The 23,452-nt window shown below is 38.9% G+C and overlaps 1 protein-coding gene across 2 annotated transcripts in view; it reads right to left on the bottom strand.

Moving 5' to 3' along the window:
- Nucleotides 1–21,555, bottom strand: part of LOC103028753 (fibulin-2) — a 74,825-nt gene extending 53,270 nt beyond the window's left edge. Inside the window, exons 1-3 of one of the 2 annotated variants that reach the window (XM_049463110.1) lie at nucleotides 21,461–21,555; nucleotides 12,964–13,024; nucleotides 11,549–12,927 (exon numbers count right to left, since the gene is read on the bottom strand). In XM_049463110.1, coding sequence (XP_049319067.1) covers nucleotides 11,549–12,920 — 1,372 coding nt within the window. In that variant the 5' untranslated portion in view covers nucleotides 12,921–12,927; nucleotides 12,964–13,024; nucleotides 21,461–21,555. Of the gene's footprint in view, nucleotides 1–11,548; nucleotides 13,025–21,460 lie in introns of both variants that reach the window. The other variant, XM_049463111.1, reaches the window with a different exon arrangement.
- Between the last annotated feature and the right edge of the window lie 1,897 nt (nucleotides 21,556–23,452).

Genomic DNA, 23,452 nt, shown 5'->3' with positions numbered 1-23,452 from the left:
TGGATCACTTCACTATTGGTTTCAGTGTGGGAAGTGTTGCCTAACTTATGTAGCTTTTTCTAGACAATGCCGTCAACAGATATTTCCTAGAAGAGCTCTGTGGCTTTTCTCCAGAACTCAGTTTAGCTTAGCTTAGCAACATTACTCACATCTTACTCAAGTCTCTCAGTCATCTGCCCCTGGCTATAAATACACAGAGTGTTGGGAAATACCCCCAGTGACATCATCATCATCATCATCAGGCCTGGTCCACTTGACTGTCTATTAGAGCATCCAGAACAGGGGTGTCCAAACTAAGGTATTTTAGAAATAGAATGAAAGTTGTCCCGCTGTTAAGCAGGTTTTTATAATGTAAGATTCAAAGTTTGAACGCTAGGTGTCAGAAACGGGCCAAAGAGTCTAAAAGCGGAGAGAGTGAGCATTTCTAACGCAGAAAAATGGGCCAAAGAGTATAAAAGCGGAGAGAGTGTGCATTTCTAGCGCAGAAAAACAGGACAAAGAGTCTAAAAGAGGAGAGGGTGCGCATTTCTAGCGCAGAAAAACAGGACAAAGAGTCTAAAAGCGGAGAGGGTGCGCATTTCTAGCGCAGAAAAACGGACCAAAGAGTCTAAAAGCGGAGAGGGTGCGCATTTCTAGCGCAGGAAAACGGGCCAAAGAGTCTAAAAGCGGAGAGGGTGCGCATTTCTAGCGCAGAAAAACGGGCCAAAGAGTCTAAAAGCGGAGAGAGTGTGCATTTCTAGCGCAGGAAAACAGGGCAAAAGAGTCTAAAAGAGGAGAGGGTGCGCATTTCTGTGTCTGTGGCCCGGGACTTCAAATATATTTCTCCTTCTGGCCCCCAACAAAAAAAGTTTGGACACTCCTGATCCAGAATAAAGAATAATGAAGTTGATGAATCTGCTGGTTAATAAAGTGGCATCTGATTATGAGGGCAGTTCTCCTGCAGAGCTCCAGTCCTCCCAGTCTGACCTTTACCGAGGTGGAGCTGGAAAGTGAGGGAGTGGAGCATGAGGTCATAATCCGTCATGCTTTAACATACCAGCAATTAAACACACTGAGGGTTTTATGGAACGAGGAGAAATTAGATGGGATGAGGTGGTACTCCCTTCGAGTAAAAGTCATAGAGGTCAATGAGGTAAGACTGAAGTGTGCACTTATCATTTTATGGCAGTTTTAATACACACTAAGGTTTAAAGCTTTGAAAAGAATGTTCTTAACAACGTAGAGTACAACTATGTCATGAAGATTGTCCCTACATGCTACATTTTTTCATGTTTTATCTCTAAAAAATGGCCATCTAGATACTTGTTCAGTCATTTATCATCAAAAGAAACTGACTGTTGCAACTCTCTTTAAAGAATTGTAGTTTTTCAACACTATATGGACCACAAACACTCCTTCAAGATGGTGACTGCATTGCTCCAGGAAGCTGAAGATAAAGGGAGGCATCCCAAGTTGCAAAAGTTGATTTCAGGGAGGTTACATCCCCCCCCCCCCCCCCCCCCAAAAAAAAAACCTTGCACACACACCAAAGGATAAAGAAACTTTACTTTTATATTAATTAATTTTAGTTTTTTTTATTTAAATTTAGAGTATTCAGAGGTGAAAAAATAAGCCTTTATTTGACAAAAATTGAGAGTTATAATATCACATAAAATTGCACAACATCAAAAACTTTTCATATCATATTACAATAATTATTAATATTGCCTCCGCCATGATCTGCTTTCTCTCACTCACTGAACAAATCCCGTCCGGGAGGGGGGAAAAACACTGCCCGCCCACACTAAAAACTGATTGGCTGTCTCACAGACTCTTTGCAGAGAACAGGCCAATCAGAACCCTCTCTGTTTTCTCTCTCTCCTTCCCACACGCGATTAGAGAATAAAAGTCTGTGGCCTGTGTGCGCGTTTGGGGCGCTCGTTCTGAATTCCGGGAGATTATATGTGACTCGCGGGCATCAGGGAGCCACTACCCAAATGCGGGAGACTCCCGCAGCTTCAGGGAGACTTGGTTTGTCTGTAAAGGTGATTGACTGGCTAAATATGTCTCCACACACTAAAAACCCTATTGAGCATCTGTGGGGCATCCTCAAGTGAAAGGTATCTCTGAAACAGATAATAAACAGGAACCTATTGGCACCATGCTTAAAGGAAATTCAGAAGGAAATGACGCAAAGCTCACTCGGGTTGCCAAGTTAAGAAGGCTAAATCTACACAATCCTTTGCAAAATTAGTACAGTAACTTTTACCATGGAAAGCAATGACGAGTCATATTGTTTATATTGTTTATTGTTTGCATATTATAAACCAGCTCATGTGAACTTTATCTGTAGTTAGTTAACCGAGCTTTATGCACCGCTAGCTGCGTTAGCCTAAGCCAAGCCTGTTATACTGGAAACAAAATCCCACTGCTCCAAAAATAAACACCCTAGAGATGGAGTTACTACTTTACAAGTCTTAATAATATATGCTTAGTTTAGCAGATAAAATATACATCTATATTTGAGTATCCTACCATTTTTTATCTTGTTGCAGCCTGATCTAGATCTCAGTTATGACTTGACCAGTGAAGCCAGTTTAGACTGGGCAGGTTCTGCTGGTAGAGAGTCAGAAAAACTTTCAAACTCACTGCTAATATTTACTCTTGTTTTACTTATTCTTTCTTTTCTTTTTTCACAGAGCTTTTTGGAGATATGCCGAGGCTTTTTTAGGATGTGTAGCAGCTAAGGTTTCAGCTGAACCAGTCCTGCTTGCTAGCTTCCATGCTGCAGCACCGCTCGCTCGCTGTTGTGTATTGGCACCCTTAGGGTGGAGTTAGTGTTGCAGAATGAGCAGCAGGCATGGGATAGAGGGGTATAAAGCCCCCAGTACTGAGCTGAATGATGGTGACTATCCAACATCGTGAACTCCCTAACACTCATGTAGCTGCATACAATCAAATCCTCTCAACAATGCTGCAAATGTAGTATAAAGCCTTCCATGGCCAGAAGATTTTGGGATTTGAGTTGGGCAGTTGAGGATGTGATGCACTGAAAAATATCATGAGTAAAATTTACTTTAAAAAGTTTCGCAACTTTCTGCATTTGCTTTTTTTTAAGTAAATTTAATTTCAGATAAATTAAACTCAGTAAATTCAACTCGGTTTCAAGACTTAAATGTTACAGAGAGTAAATAAGTGAACTGAACTTCAGTCAATCCTTTCTTTTAGTAAACTTTACTTCATTTATTTTTGCTGAATCAATTCTTAATTTTGGTAAACTTTACTTAATTACTATTTACTACACTATTTACTATATTGAGTGTAATATGTGTGTTTTAACTAAAAAGATTTAAATTTCAGGAATTATAATATATTATGTATCATACATTATTTGAGTAATATTGTATTTAGGTAATTGTAATTAAGTAATATTGTATGCAGAAATGAAGTAAAGTTTACTAAAAGAAAGGATTGATTCAGTAAAAATAAATGAAGTAAAGTTTACTAAAAGAAAGGATTGATTAAGTAAAAATAAATTAAGTAAAGTTTACTAAAATAAAGGATTGATTCAGTAAAAATAAATGAAGTAAAGTTTACTAAAAGAAAGGATTGATTAAGTAAAAATAAATGAAGTAAAGTTTACTAAAAGAAAGGATTGATTAAGTAAAAATAAATGAAGTAAAGTTTACTAAAAGAAAGGATTGAATCAGTAAAAATAAATGAAGTAAAGTTTACTAAAAGAAAGGATTGATTAAGTAAAAATAAATTAAGTAAAGTTTAATTAAAGAAAGGATTGATTCAGTAAAAATAAATGAAGTAAAGTTTAATTAAAGAAAGGATTGATTCAGTAAAAATAAATGAAGTAAAGTTTACTAAAAGAAAGGATTGATTAAGTAAAAATAAATGAAGTAAAGTTTACTAAAAGAAAGGATTGAATTAGCAAAAATAAATTAAATAAATTAAATATAATAATAAATAATAAATAAATAAATTAAATAATAAATTAAATTATTAATGTTTCACAAATGAACATGAGAGGCAGTTACTCCAACAAAAGCACCACAGCAGGCGTCCCAATACTTTTTGTCCATATAGTGTATCTCATACTGTACATTCATTCTCAGTCAGCACTGCTTGGCTGGTCCTTCCCTGGAGCTACTTGAACCACATCAATCAAAAACAGACACCAGCTCATCCCCCTTTTATTAACGTCTCTTTTGGGACACATCTGGAAGCGATGGCACGTCTTCAGAGACGTCTCTGTCCAAACCGTCCTGCAGCTTCACTGGACCGGCTGCCCGTTAGCGAGGGGGTCTGGCAGTGACCCCGCCTGCCTCCTGACGGAGCTGATATAAAGCATTACTCATGGAGATTATCGCTGACGCCTTTTCCTGCTCCACAGGATGTCATCATCCTGGAACTTATCCGTTCACCCACTGACCTCAACAACTGATCTCTCGCTGTGCCAATCCAGCCGAAAAGACCTGGGACCCGGCCAGAGCTCCTCACGCCACTTCCTTCCCTTCCTAACAGAGCTTTAGCAATAATTATACCACTTAAAAATGATGTTTTTCCTTGATTTTACCAAATTGAAAACCTCTGGAATATAATCAAGAGGAAGGGTAAGGAAATGGATGATCACAAGCCATCAAACCAAACTGAACTGCTTGAATTTGTGCACCAAGAGTGAGTAGCATAAAGTTATCCAAAAGCAGTGTGTAAGACTGGTGGAGGAGAACATGATGCCAAGATGCATAAAGAAAACTGTGATTAAAAAACAGGTTATTCCACCAAATATTAATGAATATCTGAACTCTTAAAACTTTATGAATATGAACTTGTCTTTTTTTGTTATTTCAACCATTTCTCATTTTCTGCAAATAAATGCTCTAAATGAGAATATTTTTATTTACAATTTTGGGAGAAATGTTGTTCGTAGTTCATAGAATAAAACAACAATGTTAATTTTAGTCAAACGTATACATATAAATAGCAAAATCTGAGAAATTGATTCAGAAATTGAAGTGATCTCTTACTTTACATAAAGATTACAATCAAAAGTAATGTAGAAATCGTAGAAGAGCTAGCAAACTAGATTCAATACTCAGCCAGGAGCTAAGGAAATAGACCAGGTGTGAGCAATCAGAAGCTGGGAGAGCATGAACACCGTAGCGTCACGTGATCAGCAGAGTCAGGAAAGTCCAGTGTGGGTGCATGCTGGGAATTGGAGTCTTTCTGGTGTAACATTTGACCTATTCTGTTGAAGAATTTAAGTGCTTTTTGTCATTTTTGTACAAATATTCAATCTATTTTAGCTAGATATTTAGTGCACCTCTGTACAGTATAACATAATAATGAAAAATATTAGATATTAAGAGCTTACTCTATATGAGTTAATCTTGTTCAAAGATAGTAAGTTTAACCCTTGTGTGGTGTTCAGGTCTGTGGGACCCGTTTTCATTTTTCATCAAATGATACTAAAAAAATATTTTCTCTAACTCAAACTCATTGGCTCATTTTTTGTGAAAAATGTATATCAAAACACATTTTCGATAAACACACACTGTACCCCCCCCCACCCCCACACACATTTATATTACATACAGTATGTTTGGTCAAGGGCTAATAAACATTGCTTCATTTGTAAATTTGAAACTAAACCAATTTTCTACTCATATCTTGAGTTTAATTCATTTTCTTTTACATTTTATTTAAAAAACTAATAAAAAAAGAGTAGCACTTTTTAAAAGAAATGTAACATAAGAAAGGTAAAGGGCAAATATTAACCATGTAAGCTGTTTATATTGCTTGCAATTTAGGTGAAGCGAGCATGTGTAAAGCATTTTAATGTAAAATTGCTTAATTTTGCTGAATTAAATACAAGTAACAAAGTAAACGAGTAACAAAAATATGAACACCACACAAGGGTTAATAAAAACATAATTGACAACTAGAACCCATTCAGAACCAGCTATTATTGTATTAATTAATGTAAAACGAACTGAACTACACTGTGTTTAACGCCCTCGCCACGTCTAATAACTCCATCAGGAAACCATAAATAAGCATGACACTAAAACCCCACCTCCTCCCCACCGTTTCATCCCTTCATTCCCTGTAAAGCAGAGCCTGGAGGCACAGCTTACAGTCTTACAGTCTTAGGGCGAATCCCATTTCTCCCCTTGGCCCTACCCCTTACCCCTACCCCTTCTTTTCGAGTGTAATCCTTCCCCTTGGAACGGAGTTACAAGGGGAAGGGGTAAAATCCTACCCCTAGGAATTGGGACAACCCTTCAAGCACCCGGTGAAAGGTGAATCTTATTGAAAATAGCCTCCATAATATACTAGAAATTGTATATCACACTGGTTCCCAACACTGGTCCTGGAGCAGGTAATGTGTTCCAAAAACAATATAATGTGCAAGAATATGGGTCCTCAGTGACAGAGGAATCACTGGTATATCACAATGATGTTTGTCAATGAACAATAAATACATAAATAAATAGCACTGATTTATGACCAGGCTACTAGCGGTGGTGTGTAGGTGACCCTGCTGGGCTGATGTGATGATAGCAGTGGAGCGCTAAAGTTCAGTAGCCTAGCTGCTGGTTAACTAGTTAACTTTAGGGCATTGTATGTGTACAGAAAGGGGGCAGGAGGTGCAGAAATTAATTAATATTGTCCATTCCTTAATTCCTCTGTGATGGGGAGCTGAAATTAGCTCTGATTATTTTTTATTTGATTTATTTTTTCCGTTCCGCCTTAAATGCGGTAGCGCCTGCCGTCTGTTGCACCATTTAAGGTGGAACGGGAAAGTTAGCTAGCTAGCTAGCTACCGAAACGAACTACTAGCGAACTTTTTATGCTTGTTACGAAGAATTCAGCCATAAAACATCAAAACTACACAATAAACTAAGGTAATACAGTGCTAATCGTAATTTTTAACATGGAAAATACTTTCTTTGGTCGCTTGTTCCGCCATCTTGCCAGTCATTCTCATACCCCTCGGTACGAAGTGTGGGTCTGGAAAATCTCCGTTTGAAGGGCTAACTAGCCCTACCCCTTACCCCTACCACTTCAACCTAACAGGAATCGGGACACCCCTACCCCTTGACGTGCACGCGCAAAACAGAGGGGTAGGGGTAAGGGGTAGGGCCAAGGGGAGAAATGGGATTCACCCTTACAGTCCCCACACGCACATGACAGTCCGCATTACAGCGCTGACTGTAAAGATGAGCCGCTGTGGAAGAAATGTCCTGCATTCCTACAAAGACCAGGTGCTGGAACAGGTCTGAACAGCCTCACAGGGCTGGACACCAACCGTATTTTAACTTTTACATAAGAATGTAGTTTTAAAACGCCTATAATAAACTTTTTAGGGCTCCTTAAACTCGTCATTAAAAAGATGCAGCAACCAGAAGGACGTGGCAGATTGCAGTGATGTTCAGAAAGAAGATAAAAGTTATTTATTAAAAATTTAGACTAATATGGGTAATATTTAATGAGTTATCATATAGAATGTGAGATGTCAGATGTAGGCCTGTAATAATAAAACGTTTTTATGGACGGGAACAGCTGGGACAGAGCGGGGCTGCACGTCATGGTGTGGGACAGTCAAGGACAATCCACAGACCACCTCCAAAGAGCTGCAGCATCATCTTGCTTTTGCACACCTCAGGCGACTCTGTTTGTGGCGTGCTTGCAGGAATGGCATCTTTCGCCTCACTCTCCCACACAGCTTCTCCTTGTGCAAAGGGCGCTGTATTGTTGAGCGATGCACAGTGACACCATCTGCTGTAAGATGATGCTGCAGCTCTTTGGAGGTGGTCTGTGGATTGTCCTTGACTGTTCTCACCGTTCTTCTTCTCTGCCTTTTTGATATTTTTCTTGGCCTGCCACTTCTGGGCTTAACAAGAACTGTCCCTGTGCTCTTCCATTTCCTTACTATGTTCCTCACAGTGGAAACTGACAGGTTAGATCTCTGAGACAACTTTTTGTATCCTTCCCCTGAACAACTATGTTGAACAATCTTTGTTTTTAGATCATTTGAGAGTTGTTTTGATGAGCCCATGATGCCACTCTTCAGAGGAGATTCAAATAGGAGAACAACTTGCAATTGGCCACCTTAAAAACCTTTTCTCATGATTGGATACACCTGGCTATGAAGTTCAAAGCTCAATGAGGTTACCAAACCAATGTTGTTCTTCAGTAAGTCAGTAAAAAGTAGTTAGGAGTATTCAAATCAATAAAATAATAAGGGTGCCCATACTTTTGCAACGCTCAAATTTTGGTTTAATGCATATTGCACATTTTCTGTTAGTACAATAAACCTCATTTCAATCCTGAAATATTACTGTGTCCATCAGTTATTAGATATATCAAACTGAAATGGCTGTTACAAACACCCAAATATTTAGAACTAAAAATGATTAAGATTAAGAAATTTTGGCACAATCTAAGGGACAGTGTTTCAGTTAAAATTATGTAGTAAACTAAAAAAACGACAAAAATGGAAATACTTGTTTTTCATTGGACAGCGACGATATATTATACACTGAATATACACTGAAGAACCTACTATAACCTACTTTGGCTCAAGCTGGGAACCTTTCAGGTTCCAAAATTAGGTTTGTGAACAGGAATGGAAAGTATGACTTTAAAAGGATTAATTTCTTTGTTATGATTTTATGTTATCATTTTATTAGTTCCAAATGCCATGTCTAAAAATGCCAATGATATCGTTTATCGCAATAATTTCTGGGACAAAATATTTATTAAAATAGTTATCATGTCAGGCCTAGTCACCCTCAATGTATTCCCGAGTAAAAATAAGGGTTGATTTATTTATTAATTGATTAATTGAAATAAAACTGCTAATGTGTCACCAGGCTGTCAATTTTGCATTAAAGATTCCAGGTTACCTGCATGCATTTTATAAAAAAACCCAGTCCTTAAAAAGACCCATGTTTGTAATAGAGATGGGTAAGATGTGAGTTTAAAGAACCTTTAAGCTTAAAAAGTGTAAAATATAATCCAAAATACCTAAATATAACCCACTCCATCTTGCATCTGTTAGACCAGGGGTGTCCAAACTACGGCCCGCGGGCCATTTGCGGCCCGTTTCCTTTTTTGGAGCAGCCCGCGAGGTATTTTAGAAATAGAATGAAGGTTGGCCCGCTATTAAGCAGGTTTTTATAATGTGAGATTCAAACGCTAGGTGTCAGAAACGGGCCAAAGAGTCTAAAAGCGGAGAGGGTGCGCATTTCTAGCGCAGAAAAACGGGCAAAGAGTCTAAAAGCGGAGAGAGTGCACATTTCTAGCGCAGAAAACGGGGCAAAAGAGTCTAAAAGCGGAGAGAGTGCTAATTTCTAGCGCAAAAAAAACGGGCCAAAGAGTCTAAAAGTTGCTGTAATTAAGGAGTTTAATATTAAGAGACATCATGAAATGAAACATCAATTTAAAAAATCTTAGTTTACACAACACTGTCAAAGATAAAGATAGTAAGTCAAGTAAAATGGTGTGTAAATGAAATAATCAGGAAATGTATTATTTAAAGTGGTATATTTCATTATTTGTTTTATTACAGAGTCTGTGGCCCGTGACTTCAAATATATTTCTCCTTCTGGCCCCCAACAAAAAAAGTTTGGACACCCCTGATCTAGACATTCTAACTGCACATAATTCCTGAAGACTGTGATTTATGGTGGAACTGTCTGTTCATGTTTGTTTGGAAGCGGATGTCAGCCCACTGTAATCAGACATTCCTCTGATGTGTGTATGAAACAGAGCGTGTGATAGGACGACGAGTTTGACAGCTCTGCAGGGACCAGCCGAGTAAATCTAGTCTTTTATTTATGGGGGAGAAAAAACAGCTTTTTACTGGAAGAGAAGACAAGCTGTGTGTGTTCATTTGCATATCTGTTTCAGCAGTGCATACAACTTAAAATAGCTGAATTAGTTAATGACAATAGGCCCTATTTTATTGCTTTATATATATATATATATATATATATATTTTTTTTTTATTTATTATTATTTATTTATTGTTGCTATCGTAACGACAGGAAAAGTACTCCTTGCGTGACTCTAAATGTGCAAAAGGCATGGTCTGATTATCTAAATTAGCGCTCTGATTTTGGTGAGTTTGTATTTTAACAGACATTAAGAAACAGATGTCTTAGGAGACATTCAGGGAACTATTTTAGTGATCTGTTGGTGGTCTTTGCTATCGTAACAACGGGAAAAGTACAGCTTGCATGACTCTAAATGTGCAAAAGGCATGTACTGATTCTCTTAATTAGCATATGCAGACATTAAGAGACAGATGTCTTAAGACACAAACTATTTTAGTGATCTGTTGGTGGTCTTTTCTATTGTAACAACAGGAAAAGTACACAAAAGGCATGTACTAATTATATTATTTGTGCTCTGACTCTGACTATTTTAGTGATCTGTTGGTAGTCTTTGCTTTCGTAACAGCGGGAAAAGTACTCCTTGCGTGACTCTAAATGCGCAAAAGGCATGTTCTGATCCTCTTAATTAGCGCTCTGACTTTAAGAGACATTCAGGGAACTATTTTAGTGATCTGTTGGTGGTCTTTGCTATCGTAACAACGGGAAAAGTACAAAAAAGGCATGTACTAATTACATAATTTGCGCTCTGACTTTGGTGTATTTGTATCTTAACAGACATTAAGAGACAGATGTCTCAAGAGACATTCAGGGAAATGCCTGCATTAGGGATGAGCCTGCATTGCCAAGATAACAATGAACGTCTGGCTGTTGACGTCTGTCTAGGTTCTATTCAGTCAGTGTTGCACCTGTGTTTTTCGTTGCCAAGATAGTAATACACCGGAAATTTACCTGAACACACCTCATTTCCATCAGTGTAGATATATTTACAAGCACTGATGCTATTTAAACTATACTGATCTTGAAAATAGACAAAAAAGTGTCTCAGCCCGCTTTCATTGAGTTTACCGTGCAGCCTAAAAAACCATAATCAAAACCGATATGATGTAGGACCACATATAAAAAAAGACTTAAATCATGTCTACACTGTCCTCATTTGAAAAAAAAAATTGTCACACGAAATATATATGCGATATACCGTATTGCATCCTTTTCGTCTGTGATACATTTTTAATATGTGCCATTAAATATCAATATATCAATATTTAAAAAAAAACAAAGATGCTCTAAACACTTTTATTAAAACTGAACACATTGAAAACACAGTGGCATTGAAATCACCTGTTTTTTCTGCTGCCAAGATAGCAATACGTAAGAAATGTACCCGAACACACCTCAATTCCAGACCATCACGCCCATCAGTGTAGATATACTGTATTCACAAGAGCTGTTGCTATTTAAACAATACAGGGTATGAAAATGGGGTAAAATGTAGCAATGAGAATCACAGCGAGCTGCTGGCTGGACAAAAATGTCTCATAACAGAGCCTTAAGGACACTAGATGATGCAGGTGTACACTGTGGTTAAAATAGTTAAAACAAAGACCCTAAATATCTGTATTGGGATTGGAATTGGGATTAAAAAACACTTTACTCACCTCCCTGGTCCTCTGATTCCGCAAAAAGATCTTTCCTGTCCCCATCCTTCTCCTCCCGGCCCCTTGCCTGAGGAGTTCTTTGGGTTGCTCGTTCCTTCCCAGTCGTAGCTGGAGACGTGGTAGGGATGGACTGTGTTTTAGGGCTGGTGTTGGCGTTGTGTTCTGAGCTTGCAAGGTGACTATCAGTGTGTTTCACGTGTCTCCCGCTGCCTCGGTGGTGGTTGCCGTGGCCCTCCTCCCTGTGGGTATGATGCTGAGTATGTTGAATGCTGTTGCGGGTATTTTCTTCCACCATGGCAGTATGGGTGGTAGTCCTTGAGGGAACTTTCTGTTGCTCTGTTTGAGTGCGTTGTGTGGTCTGTTGACTAGAAGTTTCTGGAACTAAGCCTCTCTTGGAGGTTGACGTCTGGGTTTCTCGAAGTTCTTGAGTTGTAGTGGTGGGAACTTTTGGCAAAGGAGAAGCTGGGCTTTCTTTGGTAGCTTCAGTTGCCTCATACGTACCCACCCTTTCTCGAAGCTCTTTTCTTGGGTCTGTTCGAAGACCATCATCATAATTGGAAGAAGGTTGAGATTCGGGAATGAACGCTGGCAACGCGGCACCTACAGGAACTCCTGGACTTGAAGTTGGCGCAGTTTCTGGGGAATAGTCGTAGTCTTCAGTCTCGTCGAACTCTGACGAGTTCTCAGTGTAGTGGGGTAACGAATTGCTGGGGAATTTGTGAAGGTCCTTGGATGGAACGTAATCAGGAAGTTCGTTCTTGTGCTCTTCATTGTGCCAGTTTTGTGCTTCCTCTTCCGATTCTGCTGTTGGCTTCAAGGGTTTCTTGTCCTCTTCAGGGTCGCAGTTGGGAATAGGGGAGCACATCAGGTCACCGCCATCATTTGGGCAATGGCACACCTGACAGGGATCCATGTGGAAGGAATGGCCAGCTTCGTAACGCTGGTTCCTGTGGATGCAACCGATCCGCAGGCAATGAGGGCAACGTTCGCTAGATTCCGAAAAGTCGATGCAGTTTGCCGGGATTTCCGGGCACAGAATGAAGTCACATCCGATCTTCCCTCCACCTTCTGGACAAGAGCATTCAGTGCTGCCAAAGTCCACGAGGTACGACTGTCCTTCAGGTACCTTCCCTTCCTTGAATCCCGCACTGACGCAGTCGTAATACTGATATCCTTCACAAGAACAGCCACGCTGCAAACAAGTCGCACAGCAGGCGCCCTTCTCCAGAACCTCCTTGATGCAGTTGTCCAGAACTGGACAGTCAACTCCTGTGCAGTCCTTCTGACCAAAGCATGTTTGGAGACTAAGCAGTAGAAGACCACAGCTGAAGACTCTCAAAGTAGCCCAAATTTGTCCAAAGTCCTTGTCCATTTTTGCACTGTAGCCTAGTCCTACGGAATCCTTCAGCGTCCACCAGTCGTTACAACCATACGATTGGAAACATTTATGTTCTGGCAGCCTTATGTTCTGTTGACCTACGATATAGAATATAAAAAAAGTATGTTATTATTTTTACCAGCACGTTTCCCATCATGCCATTTCATCCAGCCTAAAACATGCTGAGTGTCAGCACTGGCAGCTCTTGTCAGCAGAGCTTTAGCCAGTATTTTCCTATTAGATTCTTATCTGCGCAATGCCATTCTCCCAGTCCCATTTCCACACTCAGGTTTGCCAGGTATAGAACACAACATAATAATCACTGAGCTTCAGTAAGGTTGCTAACAATAGCTGGGTAATTTATCACCACCACTAGCCTAGTAGAGACGGGCATTTTGGACATTGAATCATATATATATTCACTGATCATCTACAAAATAACACTTGTCATCACTTGATACTTGATGTGTGTCAATCTGGCAACCCATGTGAGCTTCCCGTCTGGAGCAGAAACTCTATCCAGTTATATTTAGGGTTGAGGTTATGTTTGGTTTAGGTTTAGGATTAATGTTTATAAAGAACATTATGAAAAAAATAAGCACTTCACCCTGCATTTACGATGGGCTCCACCAATCAGATTGACTCTACTCAACTTCAAGGTTAATATTAATGAGAGCCAGGCTCTAATTATTGCTATTCCCACCAGTCATTACAACCTTACGATTGGAAACCTTATGTTCTGGCAGCTGTTTAGTTGACCTACGATATAGAATATAAAAAAAAAATGTTTGTTATTATTTTTACCAGCACATTTCCCATCATGCCGTTTCATCCAGCCTAAATCTTAAAGTCTCTTAAAGCTTTCTAAAGGCTTTTAGTAAAAAGGGGCTATTAGTAAAATAAAACCCTAAACATGGCCGTCCATCCAGCCTGACATAACATCAACATCTCACACCCTGCAGGCCTGCACTGTAAACCAGACCTAAGATAACACGCAGCCATATGTTTAACATGAAACCTCACATGCACCACGTGGCAGTTCAAACACGTCGTAACTCACGCGGGATGTATGGCAGGAACAGTGTTCTTTTAGAGAGTGGAGATTTTATTTATGCTGTTTCAGGCAATAAGAACTGAAACTTTGATGAATTTGCATTTCGATAATTCAGCTTAATGATGATGATGATAATTCTTTATTCAGTCAGTAAGTCAATACATAATACAATATCTATTACAGTATAATTAATAAAGTATAAAAAAATCAATAAAGAAAAAAGAAAGAACGATAGAAGAAAAGAGAAAAATGAAAAAAAAAACAATAATAGTTAAAGACTTATTTATTAAGTTATTAAATTACTATGATTATGATCAGCTACAGAATAATACTTGTCATTGCTTGATACTGTGTGTCAATCTGGCAACCCATGTGAGCTTCCCGTCTGGAGCACAGTCACTTTTATTTATTACTAATTTTTTAATGTTCCTTTAAGTTAAATTTAGGGTTAGAACTAGGGTTAGGGTTTGCGTTTATAACGAACATTATGAAACAAAATAAGGAGTAAGAAATTAAGAAATAAATATTATGTCTTCAAAATCTACATTGTAACTGCTGTTCTAGTGCTATGTAAGATCTATAATACATAACATATTAATATATGAGTAATTTCTGAAGGCTACTAAGCGCTTTACCCTTAGTTTACGATGAGCTCCACCAATTAGATTGACTCTACTCAACTCCATGATGCAACTCTACCTCTAGACACCGCTTCTGGTAACCAGCTCATTCAACTTTACTGACTTCAGGGTTAATATTAATGAGAGCCAGGCTCTGAGCAGAGCCCAGTATAAGACCAGTAATGGAAACCAGACCCCAGTTACAATAATAAACACCACCCGTACCTGCAGCCGTAAAGATCTGCAGCCGGCCTGCTCTCTGAGTGTCCAGTCTATCCTATAACTTTCGGTTTAGTAAAAATACTAAAATAATAAAAAATAACTAAATTTGTAATCATTTGTAATCACTTCAGGATTAATTTTAGGTATTGGACTTGTTTTAGTTCAGAGTTTAAGACAAGGCCTTCAGTTAGGTTTATACAAAGCACAGGAGTGGGTTTGACATAGGGAGGGACACATTTGCTAAAATGAATCAAAGCAAATAAAGAATGATGTGTGCAAAGTCTGAATTATATATACAGAACTGTGCAAACGTTTTAGGCACAAAGCAAATGACACTAATCTTTTTATCTCAGAAATATGAGTGTTTTTGCCTGAGAAATCACCACATATGATTTAAACAGATGCAAATAAACATAAATACAGTAAAACGCAACAAGAATTGCGTATGTTATATCCTGTGAGCCGAGCTGAAGAACAAAGTGTAGAGATTCCAGATTTCTCCTGGATGCTTTTAATTATTATGCTTTTATATTATATTTAAAATGATGTAACATATTTGGTTATCATTATTACTATTATTAGTATTTTTATTATTCTGTATTGGCATGTTAATTCTGTGTATAGAATTTTATTGTTAAAAGTCGGGTTGTGCACCTATAGGAATGGACTCTGGTGACTGACTGTTGTCAGGGTTTTAATCAGCCAGTGGAGCTCCAGTGTTTTCCACCACCAAAATATATAGAAACACGGCAGAAATGTATCTGAACACACCTCACTTCCAGACCACCACACAAAACCATCAGTGTATTAGATTTATTCCTAAACTTGCTTTAAGGCTGTATTTTAACGGCATGGGTGCAAGATGTGAAAATAGACTGTTGTCAGGGTGTAAGATAGCAATGAGCTCATTGTTGCAGTAAACTCCAAAGTCTTTATAGTTAACTGTTTTCGCGAATGTTGTTTTTGAAATCGAGTAAAATTATCGGAACGTAGCCAACTTAAATGTGACCGTAATCCAGTAATCCAACATCCGACGTCTGAGGTAAATGGAATGCAGCTTTAATCTAAATTTGTAAAGGCTTTGCAATGGAAAAACATCCCAAACACAGTGTTTCAACATTCAGCACAGACAGTACCCCACTCATCTCCATGTAACAGCATGTCAGCCAGCAGATGACAGCTTTTATCAGAGCCGTAACACAAAGGCCAGGAGTCATCCCCCGCTGACATCTTATATTCTCCTCTATAGACACTCTGCTGTGATCACTGATCTGTGTACAGTCAGACCTGCTGGAACGTGTCCTCAGGTTATAGCCTCGCTTTACTTCCACATTACAGCGTAAACTCAGGGTTTACCGCCTCCGGGAGGAGAAATTAGAGATCGAAACTATTCCTGCAATAATATCTTAATTACAGGCTAATGCTTATCTCATGAATTTATATCATTCTCATCATTTCTTAAAGTAGTGAATAATTCAATAAATTATTCACGGTCGATCCTCTGGCGTATAAACATTTATTTCCATTTAATAAAAGTCTGTTTTTCTATTCTATTAATTCAATTAAAAAGATCCATAAACTGGAACAACCCTTCGACTTCCAGTTCCTGGCCAAATTTTTAGAAACCTCCACTGTGCTGCTTCCCTGAAAAGCTGGCCACTTTATTGGAAACACCTCCATTGCGCTTCCATCTCTGGTCACTTTATTAGAAACACCTCCATCATACATCCATTCACTCACTGGTTACTTTATTAGAAACCCTAACCCCTTCTTTTTCCATGTATTATTATTTATTAATAAGAAACACTTCCCTTGTGCTTCTACTCACTGGCCACTTTATTAGAAACACCTTTTCCTTGTGCTTCTACTCACTGGCCACTTTATTAGAAACACATTTTCCTTGTGCTTCTACTCAGTGGCCACTTTATTAGAAACACCTAACTTGTGCTTCTACTCACTGGCCACTTTATTAGAAACACCTTTTCCTTGTGCTTCGGCTCTCTGGCCACTTTATTAGAAACACTTTTTCCTTTTGCTTCTACTCACTGGCCACTTTATTAGAAACACCTGCCTTGTGCTTCCTCACTGGCCACTTTATTGGAAAAACCTTTTCCTTGTGTTTCTAGTCACTGGCCACTTTATTAGAAACACCTACCTTGTGCTTCTACTCACTGGCCACTTTATTAGAAACACCTAACTTGTGCTTTCACTCACTGGCCACTTTATTAGAAACACCTGACTTGTGCTTCTGCTCACTGGCCACTTTATTAAATAAAAAACATTGTGCTACTATCTCTGGCCACTTTATTAGAAACACCTCCATCATAGATCCATTCATGGCCACTTTATTAGAAACACATTCGACATACATCAATCCACTGGCCACTTTATTAGAAACACCTACCTTGTGCTTCCACTCACTGGCCACTTTATTAGAAACACCTAACTTGTTCTTCCTCACTGGCCACTTTATTAGAAACACCTGACTTGTGCTTCCGCTCACTGGCCACTTTATTAGAAACACATTCGACATACATCAATCCACTGGCCACTTTATTAGAAACACCTAACTTGTTCTTCCTCACTGGCCACTTTATTAGAAACACCTGACTTGTGCTTCCTCACTGGCCACTTTACTAGAAACACCTGACTTGTGCTTCCTCACTGGCCACTTAATTACAAAAAAAACATTGTGCTACTATCTCTGGCCACTTTATTAGAAACACCTCCATCATAGATCCATTCATGGCCACTTTATTAGAAACACCTCCATTGTGCTTCCATCTGTGGCCACTTTATTAGAAACACCTTCGTCAAACATCAATTCACTGGCAACTTTATTAGAAACACCTAACTTGTTCGTCCTCACTGGCCACTTTATTAGAAACATTTTCGTCAAATATCAATTCACTGACCACTTTATTAGAAACACTTCCCTTGTGCTTCTACTCACTGGCCACTTTATTAGAAACACATTTTCTTTGTGCTTTCACTTGCTGGCCGATTTATTAGAAACACTTCCCTTGTGCTTCTACTCACTGGCCACTTTATTAGAAACACTTCCCTTGTGCTTCTACTCACTGGCCACTTTATTAGAAACACTTCCCTTGTGCTTCTACTCACTGGCCACTTTATTAGAAACACTTCCCTTGTGCTTCTACTCACTGGCCACTTTATTAGAAACACTTCCCTTGTGCTTCTACTCACTGGCCACTTTATTAGAAACACATTTTCCTTGTGCTTTCACTTGCTGGCCGATTTATTAGAAACACCTACCTTGTGCTACCATCTCTGGCCACTTTATTAGAAACACCTCCATCATAGATCCATTCGTGGCCACTTTATTAGAAACACCTAACTTGTGCTTCCATCTGTGGCCACTTTATTAGAAACATCTAACTTGTGCTTTATCCCTGGAAACTTTATTAGCGACTAGTACAGTATACTTCCAATAGCAGTAATTTTATTATAAACACTTGCCTTGGAGGTCCACATGCTGGCCACTTTATTAGAAACAATTCCACTCTGTTTCCACTCTCTGGCCAATTTATTAAAAACAGCTTTCCTTGACTTCCACTTTCAGCATTCTACAATCTACTTTCACTCATTGGCCAATTTATTAAAAACACCTTTTCACACTCATTGCTGGACACTTCAGAACTCTCCAGCTCTTTGTTTAGGGTCATTGTCCTGTTGCAAGACCCATGAACAGTCCTGAACAGTTCTCTTCACCTCTTTCTGTTCTTCATGTTTAGTGTGGCTCACACAGACACACATTGCAAAGATTGAGTTATTTAGCTTAAACCGAATGTTGGTTCTTTTTTCTTTTGTATGGTTCTATTGTGTGTTTCTAATAAAGTGGCCAGAAAGTGTATGTGTGCAGTAAAAGCTCTCTCTCAGATCTTTTGTTTTTCTGAGATCTGAGGTTTTGCTCAGATTGACGTCCACTATAAACACACACAGAAGAATTGCTGAGACTAAATCAGGGAAAAATGCCTCCCGGACTCTTAATAAATCAGACGTCAGAGGAGCAGCCAAACTAAAGCATGCCACTGAAAAGAAAAGCAGCTCAGAAATCTACAACTCATATATTTATACAAGCAGCGTTTCTACAGGCCCTCTGATATTAACTCATCAGCACTACATACTGCAAAAACACCTCCTATAATGTTTGTAGACAGCACTTCTAATGAATACAGTCAGCTGCTTTAATGTGCATCCGTTGCTGACCCTTGATGTGCAAATGCACAACACAGCTTGTGTAGTCCCTGTAGAAAAGTAGTGCCAATAGAATAGGACACCCTGTGTTCTCTGCAATAATCACATCGCAGGACGTACAATGTCACTTAAGGCAATTCAATTAAACATGTCATGTTGCGTCATGTTTTGATTCATGACACAAGAAATAGATACACAGTGCTGTCTCTGTGTCTGTGTGAGTGACAGGCTGCTGCTGCCTGAGAAGCGCGAGGGGGAGGGGGAGCGCGATGTAACCGCATGGCCTCCATCCACATGGTTGGGCACGTGCTTGTAAATGTGAGCACATGTTCAAAGCTGTGCAGCTCAGTCCAGCACAGTTTTGCAGCACAGATATTTCCATTTACAGCTGAATTTACGTTTTAATCCCAGAAAAACAAATGCTCTTATTTACCTTTTAAAAGGGCATTTAAATGCCTGATTAAAGGGCCGATTTCTGTTGTTTTGCTGTTTTCCTCGGGTTTTGAGTTGAGCCCTGTGCCGACTCAGCTCTTGATTGGTCCGGACGCGAGACGGCGCTTGGGTGGGGGCGGGGCTGGTGATGGCATGGGCCCTGCAATGTTTAATATTGCGATATATATCACCGCAATGTAAATTCTTTCCAGTATCGTGCAGCACTAGTTATCACCGAACATCCTGACCTCACTATTGTTTATCTTGTCGCTAAATGCAATCAAATCCTCACAGCAATTCTCGAAAAACCTAGTAGAAACTCTTCTCAGAACACTAGAGACAGTTACTTTAACAGAAGCATATGATATTAATGTTGAGCAGAACCAATGAATGAGCAGCTGTTCAAATACTTTTGGACATATAGTGCATGTTGGGTGTAGGAAATATAGTGCATTATGTGTACTGTCTGGTGGAGTGTGTTTTTGGAGTGTGTGATTCAGAGGAGAGAAAGTGTGGAAGAGATGCAGACAGAGGGTGATACGAAGAGAGAAAGAAACACAAAGAGAAACTAGCTGACAAAGACTGAAACATACATTCAGAAAGAATTACACACGAAGTTGCTTTAATTGTCACTGTTTTTGTAAAACTTCGGTAATATTATGCTCATAAGAGCCACCTCAATAAAGCTACACATCTTAAATCTTAAAAGAGTGGAAAGAAGAAAAATAAAATAGAGAGAAAGACAGAGAAAGATAGAGAAATGAACAGTGAGAGAGAAAAACAAAGAGAATGGAAGAAAGAGAGAAATGGACAGAGTGAGAGATAAAGAGAGAGCGAGAGAGAGAGAGAATTGAATGTACAGAGTGAGAGAGAAAGACGAAGAGAGAGAGAAATGGACAGAGTGGGAGAGAAAGAGAGAGAAAGAAAGATGAATAAAGTAGAAAAAAAATGAACAGTTAGACAGAGTGAGAGAGGAAGACGAAGAGAGTAGAAAAATGGACAGAGTGAGAGGGAAAGAGAGAGAGAGAAAGATGACAGAGTGAGAGAGTGAAAGAGAGATGAGCAATGAATGGAGAGAGAGAGAGAGGGAGAAAGAGAGAAAGGGAGAGAGTGAGAGAATATGAGACAGTGAGAGGGTCTGTACCTCAGTACCTCATAATGTTCTCACAGTGTTCCCCCAACATTCTCCCAAAGTTCTCCCAATTGTTCTTGAAAGTTCTCCCAAATTCTATCAAAGTTCTGCCAAATGTTCCTTAAAGTTCTAGCAAAGACCTTCTAAAAATCTCCCACTCAGTCTTTTCCAAAGTTCTCCTAAAGTCCTTAAAATGTTCTTACAGACTTCTCCCAACAATCTCCCATAGATCTCCTAATTTCCAAAATGTTCTTCAAAGTTCTCTAAATCCCCTAATGCTCCTAATAGTTCTTAGTAAAGTTTTAGTAAAGATCTCCCAAAAATCTCCAATTCAGTCTTTCCTAAAGTTCTCCTGAAGTCCTCATAATGTTCTCACAGAGTTCTTCCAAAGTTCTCTATGTTTTTCAAAGTTTTAATAAAGATGTCCTAAAAATTCCCACTCCGTCTTTTCCAAAGTTTTCCTAAAATCCTCATAATGTTCTTACAGAGTTCTCCCAACATTTTCCCAAATGTTATTCAAAATTATCTCAATTCTCCTAATGGTTCTTCATAGTTCAAACAAAGATCTAAACATCTCCCACTCAGTCTTTTTCTAAAGTTATCCTAAAGTTCTCATAATGTTCTCACAGCATTCCAAAGAGATGAATGAGAGAAAAAGAGAAAGATGCATCAACTAAGAGAGAGAGAGAGTTATAGGCATAGAATGAGAGAGAGAGAGTTTGCGGTGATTATATCTCAGCATAATCCATCAACACCGATCTCCTAAAGTTCTCCTTCCATTCTGAACCCAAAGAACAGCTCAGTGTACTTCTCTAACTGCTGTGATTCCTGCAGAAAAAGCAGCAGAAGAGCCTACCTGCCCGCAGTGGTGGAGCTACTGGTGGTGGTGGTGGTCCTGGTGGTGGTGGTGGTGGGCTCCGTTCGGGTGGTCTTCTCTCTCTGAGCGCAGCGCTGCGCTTCTCTTTCAAACCCGGAGCTCAGCGCTGTTTCACACCGGTATTCCGGAAAGCCACGCCCACTGCGCTCGGATTGGTTATTAGTTGGAAAGTGGGTGGGCAGATAGAGGATACATAGTAGCAACCAATCACAGCACTGCAGGGTGAACCCAACTGACCAATCCTAGCACAGCAGTGGTAAGGAGGGAGATTACTAGCCAATCAGAGAACTTGTTATGAAAACAGGTGGGGGAAATATTCACGCTGTGTTATGTTTTATGTGGGAGGGGCGCGTGCTTCATTCACTCATTTCTCTATAAGAACTCAATAAGAAGTATTGGGCGATGCTGGGGGGCTTTATTTATACCCCTCTATCTAGCCCATATCTGGCAGTAGGCATGGTGCCAATAGGGTCCTTAAGGTTGATCTGCTCCAGGGAGTCCTATTCTTTTGGCGATATGTCTCTACAGAGACTAGACACGGTGTTTGTGTGCATTTGCATATCTGTGTCAGCAAAGGGAGCAACTCCCAAAAAGTTCTCTAAAAGTTCTCCCAAATGTTCTTTAAAGTTCAGTGTTTCGAGTGTATTAAATAATAGATACAGTATAATAAATAAATGTTCTGAAAGAAATGTCTTGTGTGTTATTGCTTATGAATGACTATTAAAATATCAGAGAGAGAAAAAGAGACATAAAGGAAGAAAGAAATTGAGAAAGAATAAGAAACAGGGCCTATACCTCAGCACAATCAATTAGCAATGATCTACAACTACAGTTCTCCTAAAGTTCTCTTAAAATTCTCCCAATGTTCTTTAAAGTTCTCTAAATATTCTTCCAAATTCGCTTAGTTGTCCCAAATGTTCTCTAAAAGTTCTCCCAAAGTTCCCTAAAAGTTCTCCCAAATTCTCTTAAAATTCTCCCAAAGTTCTCTTAAAGTTCTCTAAATATTCTCCCAAAATCTCTTAGTTGTCTCAAATGTTCTCTAAAAGTTCTTCCAATTCTTTTACAATTCTCCCAAAGTTCTCTAATAGTTCTCCAAAAGTTCTCCCAAATTCTTTTTTATTAATTTACAATATATACACAGTGTATTAACTATGTATACACATGTTTTTGGGTTAAAGTTCTTTGAACTTATTCTATTGTTGGGTTGTACAGTTTGGAAAGTTTACTCCACATGATGATATTAGTTAAGGTGGCCAAACATAAAAAAAATCACCTTTTAGAGTGTATTAAATAATAGATGAGAGGACCAACACCTCAGCATAGTTCTTCAAAGTACTCTAAAAGTTCTCCCAACGTCTCCCAAAAATCTCCTAATGTTCTTAAAAGTTCTACAAAGGTTCTCTAGCTAAAAGTTCGCCTACATTTCCCTGAAAGTTCTCCCAGTGTCCTTCAAAGTTCTCTCAAAGTTCTCACAAATTCTCCAGAGGTTCTCTGAAAGTTCTCCCAATGTTCTTGATAGCTCTCTAAAATTTCTCCCAAAATCTGAATGTTCTTCAAAGTTCTTTAAAAGTTCTCCCAAAATCTCTAAAAGTTCTCCCAGATTCTCTAAAAGTTCTCCCAATGTACTTCAAAGTTATCTAGATAAAAGTTCTCCCAATGTTCTCTAAAAAAGTTATCTCAGTGTTTTTTAAAGTTCTCTTAGTTTTCCCAAATTTCCCTAAAAGTTCTCCCAATGTTCTTCAAAGTTATCTAGATAAAAGTTCTCCCAAAGTTCTCTAAAAAAGTCTCAGTGTTTTTTAAAGTTCTCTACAAGTTCTTCCAAGTGCTCCCAAAGTTCTTCCAATGCTCTTTAAAGTTCTGTAAAAGATCTCCCAAAGTTCTTCCAATGTTCTTTAAACATTCTCCCAAATTCTCCCAATGTTCTTCCAATGCTCTTTAAAGTTCCTTAAAAGATCTCCCAAAGTTCTTCCA

The sequence above is a fragment of the Astyanax mexicanus genome, chromosome 13, assembly GCF_023375975.1.
Source record: "Astyanax mexicanus isolate ESR-SI-001 chromosome 13, AstMex3_surface, whole genome shotgun sequence".
Classification (NCBI taxonomy): Eukaryota; Metazoa; Chordata; class Actinopteri; order Characiformes; family Acestrorhamphidae; genus Astyanax; species Astyanax mexicanus.
The sequence above is the reverse complement of the archived record's forward strand: the minus strand, read 5'-3'. Positions and strand labels throughout refer to the sequence as shown.